The sequence below is a fragment of the Watersipora subatra genome, chromosome 10 (assembly GCF_963576615.1).
Source record: "Watersipora subatra chromosome 10, tzWatSuba1.1, whole genome shotgun sequence".
NCBI lineage: Eukaryota > Metazoa > Bryozoa > Gymnolaemata > Cheilostomatida > Watersiporidae > Watersipora > Watersipora subatra.
The window spans coordinates 18,881,702-18,905,000 of record NC_088717.1 but is presented as its reverse complement, the minus strand read 5'-3'; the positions used below and the strand labels follow the sequence as shown (position 1 = coordinate 18,905,000).

The window sequence follows — 23,299 nt, the reverse complement described above, 5'->3', positions numbered from 1 at the left end:
TCATGACCCTCTCAGTATGGGCTCATTCATATTGAGTCAGCAATTAGATTACAGCGAGGTGTTGACCAGTGTTATATTACTGGCAGCTAAGCTAGTCTACAGTCATTTGTACGTCGGCATCTGCAGTAGTAAGACGTGATCGTGTGCTGAAATTATGGAGAGATATCCTTTGATTGGGAGGTTAGTTGGATTACATAATTACTAATCTACCAGTACTTAATGATTCTCAAAAGTATTTTAGATTGAAAAGTATCAGAAAATTTTCACCTTCCTTCCAAAAACTAGAATAAAAATGCAAGGATTTTGATAAACATTCAATCCTCAGTAGCATCTTATTGTGAAAAGTGAGTTAACTAAAGCGGCTGGCCAACTCATTGAGGCAGTTTATACTTCACAAAGTGGTGTAGATTCATGAAATCGTGCGTAAGTGTGTAAATTTGTAATTTTTTCTTTAATTGTGTACAGCTGGCGTCGCTCCTCATTTTATTATGTTTATATTTAGTATATATATAATGTTGATTATTAATATTTCAGTTTTCTCATGTTGGTACTGTTGGGCACAGTGTATGGAGGTTGTTATGATCTGACTGACTGCTATACCTGCACAAGCCAGACTGGCTACTTTAGCTGGCCATGTATGTGGTGTCCGCTCTCTGACACCTGCCACACCTACGGATCATGTGAGTCTTCTCAGTGAGCTCTCTTCTATCTCCTATCATTCAATTTAACCTCTTTAACAATTGGTTGAAAAGTTGAGCTTGAGAAGCATTACATTCACTCTCTCTGCATGTGCGTGGATTGTTTAGTATCATAGATTTGGATTTTCAATTGATTGACAAACCAGCTTTTTAACAGGGACAAAGCCGGAGAGTTCTGCAGAATTAGACCGGGTTAAACCTAGCACCGTTTATCTAAGCGATGTGGTATTACCCGATGGTGAACCGCACTCTATCCGACTTATCAGCAGCACACCAGTTGATTTGGCATGGTGGTGCAATATCATTGCTAGCATTTAAATGAGCTTTTTTGCTGTCATGTATTTCAAAATTCCTTCAATATCTACATATGTACAGAAAATCAGAAAATTTACTTTTTAAAACATTTATAATAAATTTAAATTGGTATATATTTACTTTCAAAAAGAATCCAAAACAATCAACAGACATAAATGTTCACTCCTTCAACTAAAACACTGGCAAAGGGTTGATGAAATTTATATAAGAATTGTTTACGATATCTTAGACACAGGAGCAGTCAGATGTCGTTTTATTAAAATACAAAAATGCATCGCCAAGTCATTTAGCTTATGCTAATTGGCTGAGCATAAGTGAATAGGGTTCTATTACATTGTGTACTAAAGAAATGCTGCTGATAATAGCCTGGAAATGAGTCAACAGTATTTGCTCTATCCACAAATAAAATGCTTGCCAAGACTCTGGTTGCCCAAAACAACAAACAAAAAAGAAATGTGCAACTTCCCTCAATACTCTCAGAAATACCAGCAACTGTTTAACTTTTCTTTTCAATAAACAAAAATTTCATCTACTGATTGGTAGGCATTCTGATAGATTTTAACCATTTTGCACATCTATCAATTTAGAGCTCAACTAATGATCACCTCAAGATCTGTGTTTTTTCAACTAAGACATCAAATGAGAGCAAATATTTGGCTCATTTCAAAATTAGCTTAAAAAATATGGCAATTAAAGTTTGTGACATTGCCATTTCACAAATAAAAAAATAACAAATAAAAGTGAAAAATTACCTAAGTGAAAATTGAAGTATAAAAATAATATAATCTATATCAGCAAAAGTGGTTAAGACTTTTCCTTGTTTATAATAGAGTTTATCACCTTTATGACCTCCTCTGCATTCAAACCTACACATTGTTGATCTTACGCATTTACTCCTGTGTGTCGAGAACATAAAGGAACAATGAAAATAACTCTTTTTTATTAGCTACTAGTATCCAGGCAGTCTGGTGTGCTGTTAGAGATCATCACGGGTAATAACTATGTGCACAGTTATTCTTACATGTGGAAAGATGTTGATTGGTGCGGCTGTTAGAGTTTGATTTTTGTGTAAGGTAATTTTGTCCGAACATTCTTAGCATGGCTTCGGACGAACGGACAGACAAACAAACACTGATCTTATTATAGTAAATATTATTACTAGCAGTAAGCCTGGCGATGACTGGAATTTTTTCAATTTTGATTGAGATAGCCGACTGGTAGGTGTGTAAAAGGCTGGTTCACAGGAACCAGACAGTGGTTTGAAACAAAATATTTTTGTAGGCGGTAGGCACTGAACATATGTGTAATTTCACACCTATATGTTTAGTTATATGTACACGTACGTGTGAAGTTTACACGAACTTACCAAAAAATATGGAAATGCATAGACACGCACGCACATACAATGAATAAGTGGGATTTATTATTTACATGTATTTATCAAATTAGTTTGTTGATACGTAGTTTGAGTCTTTACCCATAACTTTTTTACATAGTTTCATATATAAAGCATGTATCTTAGTGTTATATGTAATCAACAAGAGTTTTCTCTTTAAGTTTGGTTTGTAGAATGAATTAAATACTACAAAGCATATTCTTATACAAAAACTTAATTCGGCATATGGTGGTTTTGACGAAGCTTGTATGAAGAGAATTACCTGCACATGCTAGATAAGCTCTGAATGTATTAAACCATATCTCGACTGATATTCACGGTGTTTATTTTTAAAATTTTAGCAGATTTTGTTGTGAAAACGCCATGACAAGAGATTTTGAATTTTCAAATTGTTTGCTAATAAAGTCAAATTTGTAAAAAAATAAGTTGCCATAATCAGCAGGCTGGTTGACATCATTTTTCAATTGACCAATCACAGATTGCAGCTGTTTTTCTGTGATTATACAAGTCTGATTTATTAGGGTACCTTCAGGGATGGGGGGGGTACAAATAATATCATATCCATAATTAAATAGTGTATTAATAGGCATGTGTTTAATCACTTTAAAATTCTTTGTATCTGTGATGATTAGATTAAAGTATTTAACAGACAGTTTCGACTGTGTTTTAAATAAGTACTGGTTTTACACAAAAACATGTTTGGGTGTTTAAACACTGTAATGTTAATATCTTGTTTATAAAGGCAATAACATATCCAGATGAAGCTAATAAATAACACAGTAAGATTCTCGGCAAGTAATAACACAGATATTACATTTAAACGGTTTCTTGTCTCTAAGAAAATGCTTATACCACTCAATGACAATTCTATGTGATTTCTTTACACATATAAAAAAACTTGGAGTTATTCCCTTTGCACAACTTCTTTGATACGCGATAAATACCCAGTTAATGTACATTTGCTATAAAGCAACTGTTCAGTTATCATAGACTAAAAAAAATTCAACTATTTACCAAGCTCTCAGGCTAAGGCTTTTTTGGTGCATCGACAAAGTCGGCTGACCCTCTCCAACTAGGTTGCTACTTCTTGATTGTATATACTTAAATATTTGCAAAAGCTACCATAATGCCCTCACAATTCTGATGAGTTAGTGTTTGGAGTTCAAATGCCACGCAGCTAAGAATAGAAAATTGGAAAACACCCTTAGTGTCATCAAATGGCCATTTTCATTGGTATGTCTTTTAGGGCTATAATTTGTTTTTAAAAAGAAATGAACAATTAATAATTTATTGACAATGGCTACTTGAGTATAAATATTCTATTGGCTCACTATGATGTACAAACTATACATCGTGTGCACCTGCAATCTAGTTTCACAAAAAAAAACTTTCAGATTAACAATGACACCAAACTGGCACTTGTGAAATTTACATATTTGTTATAGCCCAAGATCTAAATGGTTTGTGAGATTGTTTCCATAGGTGTAACATTAATGTTAAGAACAATATTTTATTTTTTGTTTTTGACCTTACTAAAAGCAAAGTTACAAGATATGTTTATTTAGCCTTATTATACAGACTCCATATAAGATTGTTTCTCACAAGAACCTCTGGTGATACTCACATGATCAAACATTTGAAAGTAACTTTACTGGTCAGTATATTGATATACCATAGTGATCTCTTGACCTCTGGCAGCATCAAAAAAACTCCTCATAACTATAAAAACTTTTGTGGTCTATCCATTCATCAGGAATCAATTATAGGCTTAGTAGCGGCAGCAGGTGCTTGTCAGCTGTCACGTTTGATCAGTTAATTGAATGGTAATAGCGTTACATCATCAGCAGCCGAATGCTTTGTTTGGAACATCCCTAATGCAAAAAACAGCAATTTCTGTGAAAATGGAAATGTTGTGTATATTTTAGTTTCTGAAACCTTAATACCAGGATTTCGCCCTGGTATAATCAAGTACAAAAAAATCGGAAGTCTGATGTTTGTTTTATGGTAGTCACAAAATATTAGCGATAAAATATTTCCTTAATTTAAAAATGGTTTTCTTTAAATTAAAACAAAACTCAAAAGATTCAAATGTAATAACAAATTTAATTAATATCATTTTACTGAAATGAAGACTGACCAACTGCCTGATCAACTGCTAGTATTAACACAGTTGATCTGTCAGTCGGTCATGCTTCCTTTTTCTTCTATAGTATCCATTGTTGTCAGTTCTCTGAAAGGAAGACAAGCATGTAATTCAATATGCCAACCAATCATAAGATAGTAACTTTGGAGACGAGGCATAATATTAGGCATTTAGCTAAGTTAGTCTGAAATACACTAGTAGATAACAAAATACTGTAATTACCACAATTATAATGCAAAGTAGTAATAATGTGTTCAACTTGATAATAATCTCCACATGATATCAGGGATTGTGTAGAATTGATAGCTGTTTTATAATTTTCTAAAATCATTTTTAGTAAAAATTTGCTGTATATAGTGTCTAGCTACAGAAGTGGGGCAGACAATTCCCATGCTTAGCAGTTGGTTATGAAACATGGTCCAACATAACTTTTATAAACAGCTGTTATGACAAGCGGTCATCTGGAGTTCTTCTCAAAAGTGTATATCGAAAGACACATAAATATTTACCCATCAAAGGCTGCAGATACAACCCTTTGCTCTGTTTCTTGAACTCTGAGCCTAAAGACAGTCTGCTGGGAGTTGAGCTGATACATATTTATCAGTTCATGCGTTGTGACATCACGTTTAGCTTTAGTGCTTCTAAGAAATTGATTTGCCTGGATTTTTGTTTACTGATGAAATGCTGGTTGGAAGTTTTTACTGTTTTAAGTGCTTTTAACTAAAACCTACTGCCCATACATAACATCTAACAAACAATTCAGTTCATTTCTTAGGTCTTTTGAGAAAACAGTCACTCTAAACAGTATGTAAAATACAGATAAATTATCACAAGTTTTTCATAGTTGTTATCAGAAAGTATCGGTATTTTCCTATCAGTTACGATTGTTTTTGATGTTTGAGGTGATCTGCGTTTGGCAGCGATTAACTATTCGTTTTTTAGCTTTTAAGAGCTTGTAATCCCATTTCCACATATTTTGCACCTACAACACAACAGAGTAAGACATGGTGAATATTTTGATACCAAATAACTGCAATGTGAATTTTGTTGCAAATCAACCTTTAACCAATAAAATTGTCTCAATTCAGCTAAAGCTGTAAATACCATGCACTTTAGTTCTATCTTTCACCAAACAAAGCAAGGTCAACACAAACACCATGCATTCACTATGTTTCCATGGCGTGCATGATGCACTAATTAACCGATCAAGCTAAGTGAGTTTTGCGATTTGCAAAAACTTTATCAAATCCATCATGCTCGCGAATAATGGAAACAGCACTTGCGAATGATGCGCATTGAAATACCGTGCCAGCTATTCAATTTGAAACATTTTCTATACTTCCGTTCGTCCTTTCTCGATCGAGTTTTACATCTTTGCGTCGCTAACACATAGATCGCTAATTATTAACTTATAGCGTACAATTCCTTACCTTTTTTTAACAAGGCACCGAAGTCAATGCGCATCATGCGAATGTCCATAAAAATATTTAAAAACTAACGCAACTTGCCCATGATGCACGTCATGGAAACAGTAATTATGAAACAAAATTTCACTTTTCAAAAGAAGCATTTACATTTGAGGCATCAAAGTAGTCTCATGCTTGAAAACAACATATTACATAACATATATACCGGCATGAGTTAGGGACAGTTGCTCTGGCTTATTAGTCAATTGTGTAATCAACAGAGGTCAAAGTTTAATACACTAGAATTGCTGAACGATTATCAGATCACAACATACATGTATATTAGTTAGCATTTCATAGTCATTCTCTGCATGTATGGCAAGGTTTCAAAAATTCAGGGAGATACCAATTTTTGTTTGAACAAAACATAATTGCAATCATTTTGACTCGGAAAAGCCATTTCACAAAACTGTCAGCTGTTCATTTTGGTTTTTCGTAGTGAGCTTACTAGCAGATTCCTGGCAGTGCCACAAATATAGAAAACTGTATATAGCTATATAGCTAGCGTCAGAGTTACTCTTAACACTCTCAAGCCTCGCTCTGGAGGAATTCTGAGAGTTGTTTTCCTACGGGATCCTACGACAGAGTAAACTCGGCTTCAGAGTTTTGCTAGGTTTTTTTTGTACTTCCGGTTTGCATAATACTAAAAAATTTTGGTTGCTTGATGCGGTATAAGGTTTCTGTATGATACCAAGTTTCAAGATTTTAAGTTTATTGGCTCATTGGTTCTTAAGGTATCGTCAAAATACTGAGGGTGCTATTAACCAACCGAGAAATGAAAAATGGCTGCCGACAGAACAATAGTATCTAATGACAGACTGATTAAATTCTTAGTAATGAGGATCAAAAAGAGACAACGCTAGAAAGTCTTTTATCCTCAGCAACGAGAGCTTTACACTATAACTATGTATTTTCTGTTCATAACAAATATGCAAACTTTACTAGACTCTGGGAACTGCAATCATTATGTTTCTTCAGTTACCTTTCAAGCATCACTTCTTTGAAAGAGGGTGAAAAAATTACCCTATTTGATTTTTGTATGTTTCATTGAGTTCTACAGGATTGAGGCTTCAATATGATATTCAGTTAACAAGGAGTTTTGCTGTTCGAAATGCTTTCACATTTGCAAAAGCTGTCAACATGGTTTAGGATCACGGGAGTTGTTTGTGTATACAAGGTTACGGCTTCAAAGTGATAAAGATAAATATCAACTATTGTTTGTCAAAAATCTGGACTTGTTAGTCGATAGGTTTCAGAATCAGAATCGCAATAACATCATTAATAGTTCCTTGTTTTTATTATTTGTCTTGGCAACTGATAATTTGATCTTTCAATTGTGAGTGCAAGTAAAACTGGCATGCACTCAACAAAACAGCTTTAAAAACTAATTTTCTCCCACGGCATAAGCCACTAGTACTATACCCATTCTAACTGTTACACCAGCTCTACTTGTCAGCTATTCCATGGTTCCAATGGCTGTATGAGCGAGCACCCTCCCTCCTCCCTCCCCTCTCCCCCCTCCCCCTCAGCCCCTCCCCCCTCCCCCTTCCCCCTCCCTCTCTCCTTCCCCTCCCTCCCCCCTCCCTCTCTCCTCCCTCTCCCCTCCCTCCCCCTCTTTTTCCTCCTCCTTCCCCACCTCCCTCCCCCTCTCTCCCCCTCCCTCCCCCTCTCTGAGGATCAAGTATAATGTCTGCTTAAACCTGGTTCCCATGTAGAATGGTAGACCCCGGCGATAATCTCGAACGGCAAAACACTTGCGGCGCTAGGTTCGACGGCTTCTGTTCACATTCTTGCCATTCCGCTTAAAAAATGCTGAACTTCAGCCATACAGAGCATTTTAGGAAGGCTTTCCTTGCGGCACTTCGCGAAAGTTGAACACCATTGAACTCTTGCGTTGACCGCCGACGACTACCAGCGGTACTCGGCACGTAGGTTCACATTTCACCGCTGATAGCCCTGCGGTGCCGTCGCCGGTGCTTGCGGCGTATGTGGAAACCAGGCTTTAGCTTACTGCGAGCAGAGGCTGTGCATGTCTTAAGAGCATTGCTGCAAACAGTGTCTCTATGATCTTGTCTGGGCATATCTGAGTCCAGTGGTAAAGGAACATTAACAACTGTAGACATGCCCAGAGACATGCCTAGTTGCGGAGAGCAATCATGGTTGGATGTCATTCTCATCACCACAAGTAGCCTTTATTAGGAATTGAACTCCCAATCTGTTGTTTGTAAGTCAGTTGCTCTAGACCACTAAACCACCACTTCTCTGATTATTAGTATATAAAAATTACACAAATTTAATTGTTATCCATGAGCAGAAATTTAAAAGTGGAGATGAAAAAAAACTATCATTTTCACTCAATCGTCTCTGTCTCTATAGCCATACAATGAGTCGCTTTCATGTCTGTCTCTTGCAAAAAAGGTAAACATTCGAAACGCAATGATGAGACTTGCTTAGGATTACACTCACTCCCCTCGGTCCAGTTTCTCAAGTGACAAAACATACAGATATATAAAGATTTAGAGATGAAATCCTTAACTTTAGTGCATAGTGAACCTTCAATAAATCTCGCTAAAACTGATATGAAAGTATTGGGTCACGTGAACAGCTTGAACAGTCTGTAACTTCAAAAGGCAAAAAGGTCATCATGGATAGGTTTTTACTTTCTCTCCCTAAGATTAGACAACTCTCAAACTGGCAACTTCAACTGGTCAAACTCGTCAACTGGCAATACTTCAGAGTGATAAGTCGTAATTAATAAATATCTGTAGACAGGCAACTTTTGATTGTTCAGTTTAATACAGACTGAGCCATGTATGGACATTGAAAAAGAACTGACATTGAAAATTGAGTACTGTACAGTACATTAAACAGCCTATATTGTCTAGCACACATACTTCTAGGCAACAATATGGTACAATATGCACATGAGGGAGTAAAATATGGTTATACCTGCAATAGAGTATAGTATAATATTAATAGCAGTAATAATAATACTGTAAATAGAAATTACAGTGCAACACTCTAGCAGGAAACTCACGCGTACATGTCGCCTGTTGGAGAGCCCCCTATCGATCGAGTTGTTATTCATCAGATAGACACGGCTGAATCAGACAATCGTCCAGACCCCAGACGTTCCCCAGACAATTGAAAGTCTGGGAGAGTGAAGTCCGAACAAGCTGGGGTCGACTGTAGTGCCAAAGGGGTTGACTGTATTTACATGAAAAGATTAAGCAATCTTATGCCATAAACTTTAAGAAAGATGTTAGTTATCTCTTTAAAGATAAGGCAACAAGGCAACAAAAAAGCTTTCTACATGCGCATATTTATGTCAAAGCTAGTAGAATTTTCAAGGAACATTCACATCTGCCAGAACTAAACTCAAAGTATTAACACTGTTCCTGCTATTTCTTGGCTTATGATAATTCTGCTTTAGGTTTTACTTTTTGAATCTCCGTTAATGCGACGATTGCTAAAAAATAACTTAAATATTGGACTCGCTAATAATGCATTGTCCAATCAAAGGCAAGTCTCAGTTGCACTCAGACAAACCAAATTGAGCAGTTGAAATGGTTTATTCAGCAGCAGTTACACTCTAGTTCTTTTTGTTGATTCTGCCAATCCGAGGATATGACATCAGAAACGACAGTTAAGTTATCGTGTCGACTACAAAGAACTGTTCTAGTTTGCTAACAGATTAGTTTCTGTATCACAAATGGCTATCATCAATAAAAATCATTGTTTTTTAAATCCAATACGTTGTGAACATGACTATAAAACAGCAAAACATCGTCATTGAAAAGATTTTAAATTTGCTAGATATAAAATTCTGGCTTTCCACTAATGAGTGTTTCGGAATATCAATTAAAAACTGATATGTCAATCATCTATCATTTTGGTTGATGAAAGAGTGCATTTGGGGCAGAGCCATTTCGACATGGTCACACTTAATTTGTCAACTTTGACAACAACACTCATTTGTGGAGTCAGTAGGCGGTTAAAACCGGCCTTGCCAGACATCATTTGTCTGAGCTCTGTTAAAACGATCACTGTCAAACAACAACCCGTATTTCATGCTACGACATACGGTAGATCAATAGATTTATGGAATTTGCATTAAATGCATGTGGAAAGATGCTATAAATGTGATATAAATGCAATGACCTCGGCATAACGTACAATCTGTTGATTAGTTCCGTAACATGATGATGAGGCCCAGGTTCATTCAGCTTTAGTAAATACACTAGCAGGGGTAAATGAAAGTTCAAGAACATACAGAAAACCATCCCACCTTTCCTCCCACCTTTCACTCCCACCTTTCCTTTATTCTCTCTCTTTACACAGTTGAAACTGGTAGTGGTTATTTAAGTCAAAGATGATGTTTTGCCCATAGAAGAGGTAAATGCTGCTGATGTTTTACGCAGGCTCACCCTCTACCTCCTCCTACAAGTATTACAAATATAAACACCGTATTTTCTGGACTATAAATTGTACCAGCCATGAAATATATAATAATGAAAATAAACATATATAAGTCGTATTGAAGTATAAGTCGCATTTTTTGGTGAAATTTATTTAATAAAATTTACCACCAAAAACAGACATGGGGGTCCTACCACACAAAGTTGTCGTCAGAATAGTCACTTTTAAAATCACTGTCGTCACTTTTAAAATCAGTGTCGTCACTTTTAAAATCACTGTCACCTTTTTCATGTTGGTAACCAAAACAACCTCTTTCTTCACATTCGTTATTTTAATTCAAATATCCATTCTGGTGGCACTGGGTTGCGTTAAAAACCTGAAACTTGCTCAGTTTAAACTTCTGCTAGCCAAAAGCATGGCTCAACCAGCGACCTTCACAAACTTATTAGTGATGTTTGGGAGCGTTGCTGATTACTCTGCGAAGAGTGACAGCTGTCTTAGGTTTTTAGGGCTACATTTTTTGTACTGAAAGTAGACCGAGATTGTCTTTAATAATCACTGTCAGCCAGAGACTTGGAAACGGATTTGCTGTCAATGTCGTGGCATTACATTGCTGTACTTTAATTATTTGGCAGTCTATAAATGCTGAACCAGTTGCTTCAAACCAAAACTAGTGAAGTTTCGGTTGAACGTATTGATTTATGGACAAATAATAAGTTAGTAAAGGTACGGCTACACGTAACAAATTTTTCGTTGGTTCGAACCGAAATCACGAAATGATTGAAACACACAGAATTATTCTGCGCTGCTAGAATCGTGCTAGCGAGCACGATTCCAGCAGCTTTTGCAATTAGCATAGTCCAAGAGACGTATAATTACACACAATAAAAGTATAAGTGCAATTCAACATAGTACACATGATGCAACTGCCTAGATTGCGTTATTGTATGTATTTATTGTTTGGACGCTAAAGCTACAAATTGTTTATTTTTAAATTATATTTCCTTTTGAGCAACAAAAGTTTTGTGGTAAAAAATGGGTTTATAGTCCGAACCTCGACTGGTTTGAAACTCGACGAGTTTGTATATCGACAACGGTTGGTCCAATCTCGACAACAGTTTTACTATTTTACCATCTACTATTTTCATAATAAATGTGCGATTTATATGTAAAAGATTTATTTGCGCAAAAATATCTTGTGATCCATTTGATGCAGCACTCCCCAGCTTATGTAGGCCTAACAATATTTTGTCCAACCTAAATATAGAACGAATGCTAAAACAAGTAACAATCATAAATATGGTTGACTGCTAAGCTAGCAAAATGTTTTATTTAAAATCTAAACTTCAGTGAGTAGCTTTGATTTTTATTTTTTGAAGTGAGGATAGAACTGCAAAAAGACATTTATTATTTTTTGAAGATTAAATTATTGTAAAACTGCATCAGCCTTTGTCGATGTTCGGACCAACCTTTGTCTAGATTCGGACCAACCTCTGTCGAGATTGGGACTTGTCTAGGTTCGGACTTGTCGATGTTGGGACTGTTTCCCAAAAAATGTTGCCATCTTTAGCGCAATCAAGTCGATTGCATCGTATTTACAATGGTGAATTTTCTTAATATTTTTTTTTGCGTGTCGCATTATGTTCTCGGACTACATATATCTTAAAATTTGCTAGAGTCGTGCTCGCTAACCAACGATAGCGCAACTTGAACAGATACATCGTGTGTTCTATGTTGAATTGCTTTGGTACTTTTATTGTGTGTCGCGATACATGTCTTGGACTATACTGATTGCTAAAGCTGCTAGAATCGTGCTCGCTAATAAATTGTTTAATCTGTTAAAAGCGTTTCGTCGACAAACTCAGTGGGCATGCACAGCTCAAATAATTCTGTGAATTTCGACCGATTAATTCTGCGTTTTTCGTGATTTCGGCCAGAACTCCGAACCAACGAAGAATTCGTTACGTGTAGCCGTACCTTTAGTAATCCTACTTACATAATCATCGTCACCTACATTGATAAATGGTCATCTCGTCTGTCACTTTTTAAATATCCCTGTCGTCGGGTCGTCAGAATCGTCACAAAACATGGGAGGACCCCCAGACATCATTTAAAATTTGAAATATGAACAATTTAAGAATGTAATAGAGACAACGAACAACAGGCTGAACGGTATGCTCACGTTACATGCTACAACTGAGCATGTTAACGCACCATGTTAGGAGTTATTCTGTTAACTATAGCATGAATAACATGATAGGAAGTCTACCAAAAATATCTGTATCACTCCAAATACTCGGTAGCTAAAATCCAATAAAATCTTCATCCACGGTGTTGTTTTTCAACTATGATGACACAGGAGGTAAAAGAATAGATCAGTCACATAGCTTTCAGTCCACGATTGACGGTTTTTTTGTTTTGTTTCAGCAGAAGCAGCCTCCACCTTTTTCGCTAGTTCCTTGAGATTTTCTCCGCAAACTCCAACTATTTTTTGCTACTCGATAGGTAACGTGTCAATAAGTTTACACATAAGCCACTCCAGAGTATAAGGCGTACAACTGGCTATACTATGAAAAAAACCACAATTTATAATAGTCCAAAACACACAGTGGTACTAGTAAAAGCGAAAAGATTTATACAAACAGTTACAGTGTTATCACAACGAACCATTTCCATTTAATATCTTTGTTACATAGTTGCCATCTTCTACTACACCATTATTATTATTATTCTAAATATTTTATTAACATTTTTCCTTACAAACTGATCATAGATAGCACTTTGTACGATCAGCTTTTGTAAGATGAAAGTTTAACACTCAAGTAGTTCTACAACGCTACTGGATCACAGGCTCGTGCTTAACACGGATGTCTTTGATGACATTGAAAAAAAGTTCAACATGTTCGTGTTTGGTGCCAGAGACTATAATCCTAAACCTCTTACCAAAACTGATATGACAACTTGTAGCTGTCTGCAATGATGGAGGTAGTTTCGCTGGCAACAACTGATACGATTCTGTAGTTATATATAATATTTTATTATCATATTACAGTATGTATATTATATTACATTAAAACATATTATATTATATTAAAATATACTATATCTTATTTCATTATATATTATATTAAAATATATCATATAATATTATATCATAGCATATTATATTGTATTGTATTACAATATAGTTCATTATATAATATATTATTGTATTATAATTTTAGGGTATAGCCCATGCAGAAGTAGCTTTGCTGCTCGCAATAGCTCGACATGTGATCTGCTTCCTCCACCAACTACCGACAGCTATAACCAGACACTGGCTGTTCAGCTGGCGTCCTGGTCTTCTCTCGCATACGTCAAACCAGGTGAAATTGATCCAGAGGTTTTGAGAAATGTGTTGGAATCTGAACTGCCAGGCGGGTACAGGGTGAGTTGTACTTCCTACAGTACTTCTCAGATTATTTTGTATCCAGAAAGTTTGAACAAATAGGGAACTTTGAACAGTCAATCTGACTACGCCCTAGGATGAGAAGCAAACGTGCATCGGACCTTTTAGGCATTAAAGACTTGATTTTCTGCTGCTCTAAAGATGAACCTGCACAAAATTTAAGTCGATTTTTATTAGAAAGTATCGATAATTTTTTATCATTTGTAATTGTTTTTAATGTTTGAGGGAATCTGGCTGCCGGGATGTTTCAAGATTGAAATCGACAAAACTTGATCGCAATTAAAATGCTCAGATCAAGCAAAATCGCAATTATGACATCTATAGTTGCAAAGAGACGGACAGAATAAAGACGCGTGACATCGCAACTTGAACGCGATAGCTAATATCAACTAGAGGCATTATAGCAACTAGAGACGTCCTTTAGCACTTATTTTTCTTCTGAGCATTTTAACCGCAATAATTTTTTCTAACTTTAATCTCGAAACATCCTGGCAGTCAGATCATCACAGATGCCAAAAACAATAGCATATGATAAAAAATTGCTGATATTTTCTGATTAAATCAACTAAAATTTTCATTTTTAACAAGGTTGCTTCTTGACAGGCATGTAAATGTCATATGTTCAAATATTATCACATGTCAATTACTGTCAAACATGAAACAATAGGCAGCTCCCTGCTATTCATTTTTATTAAATTATTAACAAGCCCCATGAACAGGGATGTAACATCAGAAGGCTATTCTCACAGCAGATGCCCATCTTTGGAGCTCTACTTTTTGGCTTTCTCCATGACAAATACGTATTTTTATGTACTCGTTTACTTTCTTGCATGACTAAACTACTTTTGAACTCAAAGAGGAAAAGTGTGCATCACTTTGTTACTTCCATGGCGCTTCACATGTTCTGGTGTGAACTAAATAATTTTTTTCTTTTCACCAAGCATTCTGACATAAAAAAAAATTATATTCATTTTGATTAGTAATTTGTTATTATTTGCTTATCATTTATTTATGCTTTTTATTATTTCATTTTTATTATTTTGTTCATATTTTATATTTTTATACCATCATTATTTCTCATGTTATCATCTCAGATGCTCAAGTACCTGCAGAAGTACTGTGACATCCTTGTGGAGTACTCAGCGTGCTCCCTACTAGTCGCCATCTCTGATCTTGAGAGAAACATCATTGTCAGCTTTGAGGGAACCCAGAATATTGACCAGCTTTTTGAACAGCTCACATCTGCCATTGTAACCGGACTGGAAAGTACTGAGATCGGTGGAAAGGTAAAAATTACGCTTGGGATTTTTTAAATTAAAGGAAAGCAAGCTAAATCTTTTTACACAATGCCGTGTAAGCTCTTCTGATTCCTCTCGTTAATGAATAATTTGAAAAATTTAATAATAATTTTTTCGATCTCTTTAAAAACTTTAATTATTGATATATGTATTTGTATTGTAATTCTTGAACACAAACCTACTAGGGAATTCGATGAATAAAACCTGAGCAAAAACGATCTGGAAGATGGCATTTGTAAAGTGTCATCTTATAGGCTAGTTACCAGCCTTTCTTGACAAACTGTTGTTTTTGCGGAGTTATCCCCGGTGAGCAGAGCGAGCAAAACCACAGCTTGTCACAATACGCCCTGCGCCTTATGCATCAGCTGCTCTGAAAGGGAGTTGTTTTCTTCTGTCTACACTGCTCGCTGCGATGTTACGTCTGCTGCTCCATTGGTAATCATAATGGATTCAGCCCACAAATTTATGTAGAAAAAAAAGATAAAAGCGTTTCACCAGATACCAATCTCTGCGGTAAACTTTAGTAGAACTTAAGAGTGAAATAAATTAAAAATAAAATCAATAAGAACAAATAAAACTGACTGATACAAAAATACAAATAAGACTGACTGAGCGCACAAATAACAACATGTTTAGTTGCTGTTGTTGCCTAAGTTCTTAAGTTTTACTAAAGTTTACCGCAGAGACTGGTCTCTGCGGTAAATGTTTTTATCTTGTTTTTTCTACATGAACTTTTGGGCTAAATCTATTATGATTACCAATGGAGCGACCGACATAACATCGCCACATAGACGGAAGAGAAGCCGAGCTGCATAGACGGAAGAGAACAACTCCCTTTCAGTGCAGCTTATGCATCCGGTGCAGTGCGTATTGTGAAAAGCTGTTGTTTTGCTTGCTCCGCTCGATGGTGGACAACTCATCAAAAACAACAATTTGTCAAGACAGGCTAGCTAGTTACAGACTAAAACAGCAAACATATATAAATACTTTAATTGTTCATAACTGCTCAAACTTTGTTCCATAGAGAAAATTTTGCGATGAAATACTCTCTCTTGCAGTCGGTCATTTCAACAATGACTAAAATGTCCTTGTTGAACATGTTCAGCAATATTAGGTTTGTGATTGTTTTATGGTTTAGGCTTTATCATTGATTTTAACGCAGCTCTGATTTCCCCCTTCCTTCTTTTGCCATGTGATAAAATACTATAATCTCTTAATTATTTCTTATCATTTTACACTTTGATTTGCTATGAGAATGACAGCACAGAGATATCTCGATACCTTTATGCCATGAAACTTGGCATCACGAGTTTATTTTGGCATCTGTGTCAACAGGATTTAGTTTTCTGGCTCCATGCCTATTTCAATTTGTAGCCATTGGTCACTCACTTCTGTCCTTGAAACAATACCACTTGAAAGATAAGCAAAAACTAGCTATGATAGCTTGCAAAGTTTATTTTCACTCACAACACCCTTTTTCGACCCTTCTTACTAACCCGTGATAATCACTATGTTTCCATGGTGCGCAGTACTGCGAAGCAGCCCCCTCCGAAGTCGAGGGGATTGTACGTTTCCATGCTGCGCAGTGGTTTTCAGCAAATACCGCAAATTAGCCAGAGAAGAGAAATTGTATAAATTGAATCGCCTGATGGAGAAATAGAATCGATCACGGATACCGAACGTCATAAACAGTCTTTTTTTATTATTCTGTCGTCATTATACTTTTATTTACAATACACATTCACAAGGTTTTACAAACCTTAACACACTTTTTACATAGTAATACATTTTTAATAAGTATTTTCAAGTAATATATTATTTAAACGTTAATTTAGGACTTGCCACCTATTTTTCGAAGTGTTGGCATCGATAACAAAGTCCAGGAAAGTAATCACCTTATCATCCTCGTGAATGCAGACTATAATTAAATTTATGTGAAAGAAGATCGGAAGAATAGTGAAAAAACAAGATTAGCAGAACAACCTTTGTACTAGTTTATTGCCATCGAAAAATCTGTCTCCACGGCATGAGAGCTATGCGCAGCCACTGCGCAGTCGCTGTTTCCTTGCTGCGAATTTGCACTGGCTTCGCACTGATCAGTGCGCAGTGATTTCAGTGCGAAGACGCCGTTTCCATGATTCGGAGATAGCGCAACTCCGAAGCACTGCGCATCATGGAAACATAGTGAATGATCTATCTACATGTATTCAACACGGAACCAGTGTAAGACCTTTGGCACCCAGCCAGCTTTTGACACCAAACTGATATATATCTGGCAGTAGCTATTGCACAATTATTTCCCAATTGATTCGAACCATTTTTCCTAATAGGAGCAGACGACTCACCATCTTGAGCACTCATTTATTTTAATTCGCAAGTGTTGCATCCTAGATTTGATTTCAGGTTTTGTATTATAACTATAATGTGCACCAGCTGCTCTACCCATGCCTGCAGAAGTATCTCAGAGAGTTGCTGGCCAACAATCCTGGCTACAGGTAAGCCTTAGCAATCCCAGACATACATCGCTGCAGGTGCCATGTAAACATCTCTGCCAAAAATGGCTTATTTTGTACAAGCTTTCATTGGCAGCTATGAAATATTGACATTTGTTTGAAATACATTAGCATATGACCTTTGAGCCTTCCACACATATGAGTGATAGTGATAGTTTTCTTTTCATTTCCACCTTCAAATTTTTGCTCATGATTAAAAATTCAATTTTGGTGTCTTTTTATATACAAAACAGTTATTACATTCAAAGCAGCCGTGGTATGGTGGTCTAGAACCCCTGACTTACAAATAACAGGTTGGGATTGAATTCCCATAAAAACCACTGGCAGTGACAGGAATGATATCCTATTTTAAATTGCTCTCTGTAACTGGGCATATCTCCATTCATCGAGGTTCTCATGTCACTGAACTCAGACATGTCTAGCCAATATGATTAAATCTATCTCACTGTTCATTTTACTTCTTCTCAAAGTTTATTATAAAATTATAAACAATTAATAGACACAAAAATGGCTATTGAAATGACCTTGACCTAATAGTTTCATTAAGCAAATATATAATTATCGAAAGGCTTCTATTGTATATAAACAGTCACCAGAAAGGCCTACACAATGTTCAATTCTATGGTATGGTAATGGCTATAATAGTCTTCAAGTTGCAGAAAAATTCTTGCAAAAAACCTTTGGCAGTTACGTTATTGATGGACCGGTAATCAATGGTGCTGGCGGGATCTTTTACATTTATTTGAGTGAAAACAGCTAATGTAGTTTAATATTGCTTAAACAGATTGAAAATCCTGAAGCCATTTCATCATAAAGCCGTAATTCGATTTGAATGTAGCTTGAGACCAACCTGTATTAAGTAGCAAAAGAGGGGTGGGCGCAGGAGGCAGCGAGATATCGAACTTGTGAAGCATGCTTTTTACTAATGTTTTATTCATTGAGTCACGACACAAATTTGAGCAGCATTTAAAGATTAGTAATAATATAGCCTTGCACTGACAGTGTCGGCTAACATTAATAGAAATAGGGTCAAATAATTGTTGCGATCAATTTTAAACAACGACCCTGTAGTTAAAACGTTGTTGTTGGAAAAAAGTCGGCTATAAAAGGGATTTAAAAGTTCATAAAACATGAAAGAGTCGCAAAGCTTAAAATATAACTATTATTGATCCTAGGTAACAAAATATTTTTTGTAATTGAATAAATAAAAACTAAATTAAATTGCACATTTTTACACATTTCTAATTTGTGCTGCCAATTTTAAAACCGCTCTGGCATCGGTGCTACAGTTATTATTTTAACTTTCATGGAGACACCATAGAGCTGGGAAAACAAAATCAATCCTAGTTAAGTGGCATAGACAAACAGGTTAATACAGTTCAAACTTTGAATTTGGACTAAAATTTCTATTTTGAATACCTACGAGGCACTTTCTTTCTTTATCTCTAGCATTCAACTATTGGGTGCAAGTGTGTTCATTGTGATTTACAAAACACTCTACCATGTACTTTTTGTAGTGTAATAGCGCATTATTTTATTTGTAACTTTTATCATAAGAAAATGCCTGAGCGATTCTAACACTATTTATTTTCTATAAAAACCTGAAACAACGGTTGGGGTACATAGTTGCTACTGTTACAACAATATGGAAACGAGCCTGGAGTGAATCTGCGGTATGAGTAGCTACAGTTACAACAACACATTACCCAGTCAGGCCTTCTTTATTAATAGATTATTATCAGAAATTTTGTGGTCATTATATCTCATATTCTTTATATACAGCTTATGGTATAAAATAATGTAAAAAATGCTTTAACAATTGTTTTCTAGGTTTAAAATGGATTCTAACTGTTTATATTACTCATATTATTATTTAATATTATATTTTTAAATCCCTTTCTGGAATGACTTATAGTAGAAAATGAAAATTAGATTGTAGTACAATTTAACATTGTGACAAAATCGATCTTTCAGAAAATACACCTCGTTTTGATCTTGAAAAATAGCTAAAAGGGAACATTGATAGGTAATTGTTTTCTACAGGTTAACGCTGACTGGCCATTCTCTTGGTGGAGCACAGGCTCAGCTAGCAGCGGCAGCACTAATCTATGATGGTGTAACAACAAATGAAAAGCTAGAAGTGTACTCATTTGGTGCGCCTCGGTTTGGAGATGCTGATTTTGCAAACCATTTCAACAACGTAAGCCTATGAAGCTGTACCTAGATACAAGCATATACATGTAGCTGTTACAGAGATCTGGTCTCGAAATTATTAAGGGGAGTAACAAAACTGGTATGCTGGCAACTGAATGTAGGTACTAAGGCTACAATAATTATGTTTTTATCAGAATAATGTTAGTGTAGAACATATAGCTCGGGTCAGATACACAGGCTATAAGAACGTGCTACCAGTAATACCTGTAATCCAGTAACACCTGTATATAGGTCAGGTCGACAGCAACTAAAGCGCCAACTCTATTATAAATGGGGAGGGTGAACTGGACACCCGTATGAAACAAAAAAAATATGTGTAAAAGCACTGCGTTAAACCAGTGATGCACCTCGGCAGTGTCTAGAACAGGGGTCAGGAACCTTTTTGACTGAGAGAGCCACAAAACCCACATGTTTCAAAATTTAATTCTAGATGAGCCATATGTATAGTTTAAATCTCGAAAACATAAAATGAAAAAAAAACCAGCAAATTTAGTATGTTTGAGCAATTTTAGAGTATAAGAAAATTGAACTCATTTTGAACAGCAGTGTTATAACAAAGATTTTATGAAAAGTACTTTTTCTATTAATTCGACTTCTGATGCTGCATGCTTTTGCTGATAACTTTGTAGTCTGGTTGACACGTGGTGAAATTCAGCTTCATGCAGGCATTTAGGCTTCCATCTGTTAAATGTGACCGCAGGTTCATCTTAATATTCTTCATGTGAGAATGACTGCTCGCAAGCATATGTAGAGCCAACCATGGTCAAAACGTACAGCGGAGTACAGAAAGCACTAGAAACTCTTTGCCGCGCGTGCCACATCAAAAAGTTGCAAATGAAAACATATTTTTATTAAATCTACAATTGTTTCTCTTTATTGCTACTGTAATTTCAGCATTATTTTTATTATTATGTTAATCAAATTAATAGCAAAATTATGGATTATTTTTCTACTGATTTATCAAAGAGCCAGATGAAATCATCAAAAAAGCCACATATGGCTCGAGAGCCATAGGTTCCCTCCCTACCCCTAGTCTAGAGAGGGAGGATACACACACATCTATCTATCAGCCAGCTACTGCAGCAGTATGGAAATGTCTCGACCTGTTCTTGTCTGCAGGATACCATTTTCTTCCTGTTGAGAGAGTGATTCTGGTCTAGTAAAATCCAAGAATCACTTAAACATTTGCATACAACTCTATGGAGAAATGAGAGCATAAGAGAGCATCGTTCTCATTTTTGCATAGAGAAGGAGAGAACAATCCCTCTCTCAGAACATCACACAATTTTGAATCGATTCCTTTTTGTCCGCTTGGCACAGGTTGAGGGGATGAGGAAAATATAAATTTAATAACAATTCGAACCAACAACATTTATGCGTAAGCCGTGTAGAACATGTCGAAATTGCTCTGATTGCCATCGCTTCATGCCAAATTGCTCTAATTGCAAACACTTGCGCAACATGTCAACTTTATACTAATTAGCTTTCCTTGTATGGAATAGTGCACTGGAGTCTCTTACCATAGCATCTTATCTTGAGAGTGACGATCATTTGTACTCTATGAATAAGTTTCGTCAGCAGTAAATATGGTCAGCATCATTATGGTCTATTATAGCTGGTCCGACATAATTGGAGATTGGTACAAGCAACTGATCCAGTTCCAAGGATTCCGCCATACTTTGTATACCATACTCATGAGGAGGTTTGGTTTAGTGAACCCGGCATCACCCCCAGTTCCAACTACACAATCTGCCAAGTTAATGAGGTAACACAAATGTGATTTTAATATTTGTCTAACTAAAAATCTATGTACAGCGGAACGCTTACTTACGAACCACCCTACCCACGAAATTTTGAAGATGTTTTTTAATAGAAATTTTGCTTCTGCTTATGAAAGATATTTTGAAATACGAATGATTTTTGTATACTGGCCAACTTTTTGTTTGTTTCAATTTTTAGCACGTTTGCTTCTATTCCAATGCATATCAATTCGTTTAATTTGCTAGCAAAAGTCAGTTAATGGCAAGTGTTTTGTTTCCACTCGTTGTCTAATTTGGAGTTATTATATACCAGCTGCAGAATAGGACAACTTTTGTTTTTAGCAGTTGAAGTTCTGCGTTTTTTATAGGATGACATAGTTTTTCAATCTGTCCCGAAGCAAACAATTATTTTTACTGAAGTTGTTAAAACAAATTTGTTCTGCTTAAAATACAACCAAGACAACAGTACAAGATCCACCTCTTCTGACCGCCGTCTTCTCATTTCACTATATTTTTGCCTCTTTTAGACAGCCGAAGGTAAACAAACATGCCGTACAGTTTTTTTTTATTCTTCAATTCTGAGTTATTTTTTCTTTCCATGCGTGCTATTTTTATTCATTGTGTAATAATGTAATTTTACCACGTATTTGTTACAGATTTTAACCATTATTCGTATTTATAGTTTATAAAAATTATATATCAGTTTTGTGGAGGCTTGGAACGGATTAGGGAATTTAGATGGTAAAATGAGTTTCTACTTGCAAAAATTTTCCACTCGGGAAACAGCTTCCGGAACAAATGAATTTCGTAAGTAGAGGTTCCACGGTATGTTTTTGTTCTGATATTCAGAAGAATTTTTGTAATATTTAAAAAAATTGTTACAAAATTGCAGGATGAAGCATGCGCTTTGTCACAATCATCTCACACATGCTTCTCAGAGGATTGTGTTGAGGTACACAAGAACTACTTCCTAGACATTGGTTCGAAGTACGCAGAAGGTAAACTTGCAGGCGACAGCACACCAAGTTTGTCAACCTACGGCACATGTGACTCTGTCGATTTCTCAGACAATTAGACAGTATTCGACTGTCTTGTTTTAGTTCACAAAACGTATTCTTGCAATCTAGCAAACATTGTTTTTGAACAAGGTTCACATGACAGTTATCAAGCTGTTAGTAACTGCATAAAGCTACCAAATAGATTATTCAAACTTTTGCTTAAACCATAGCCTTGGTTTTCACATTTTATATCCATTCATATTTCTACCACTAATTTGTTTAAAGCTTTTATCTTTGTAGGATATGTTATATTACATACATCCACTGTAGAACAAGCTGTGATTCATCTAGGGAGATGTTTGTTATTTTTCTGCTACAGGAGAAAAGTCTCAGAAGCTCTATGTTTGCATTTCTGGCGGTTTTTGTAACAAGAAACAATTAAGTTCCTTACCATGCAATCAAATATGGTGTGGGACAAACACTTATCTTCTTAGTCTTAAATAAGCAATGACAAACAACTGTAGCTTGTGACGCAAAAAGATTTCCCCTCGAAATAACTCATTAGATTGTTGACAGAGTTCCTGAACTTTAAATGCAAGCTAAGGCTTTTGACGTGCTTATGCATTCGCCT

General features: G+C 35.9%; 1 protein-coding gene across 1 annotated transcript; it reads left to right on the top strand.

Annotated features, from left to right (window-relative positions):
* Positions 1 to 40: 40 nt before the first annotated feature.
* Positions 41 to 23,010, top strand: LOC137407375 (lipase ZK262.3-like). The gene is made up of 8 exons (XM_068094012.1): positions 41 to 180; positions 535 to 680; positions 13,662 to 13,864; positions 14,980 to 15,171; positions 17,587 to 17,678; positions 19,740 to 19,896; positions 21,526 to 21,675; positions 22,563 to 23,010. Exons 1-8 carry the CDS (start codon positions 155 to 157, stop codon positions 22,743 to 22,745), a joined length of 1,149 nt encoding a protein of 382 aa, XP_067950113.1. The 5' UTR covers positions 41 to 154; the 3' UTR covers positions 22,746 to 23,010.
* The last annotated feature ends 289 nt before the right edge of the window (positions 23,011 to 23,299 follow it).

Coding starts and splice junctions, on each gene's coding strand:
- LOC137407375 (XM_068094012.1), top strand. CDS start 155: ATGGAGAGATATCCTTTGATTGGGAG. Junction 181..534: donor AGATATCCTTTGATTGGGAG/GTTAGTTGGATT, acceptor TTAATATTTCAG/TTTTCTCATGTTGGTACTGT. Junction 17,679..19,739: donor GCCAACAATCCTGGCTACAG/GTAAGCCTTAGC, acceptor TGTTTTCTACAG/GTTAACGCTGACTGGCCATT.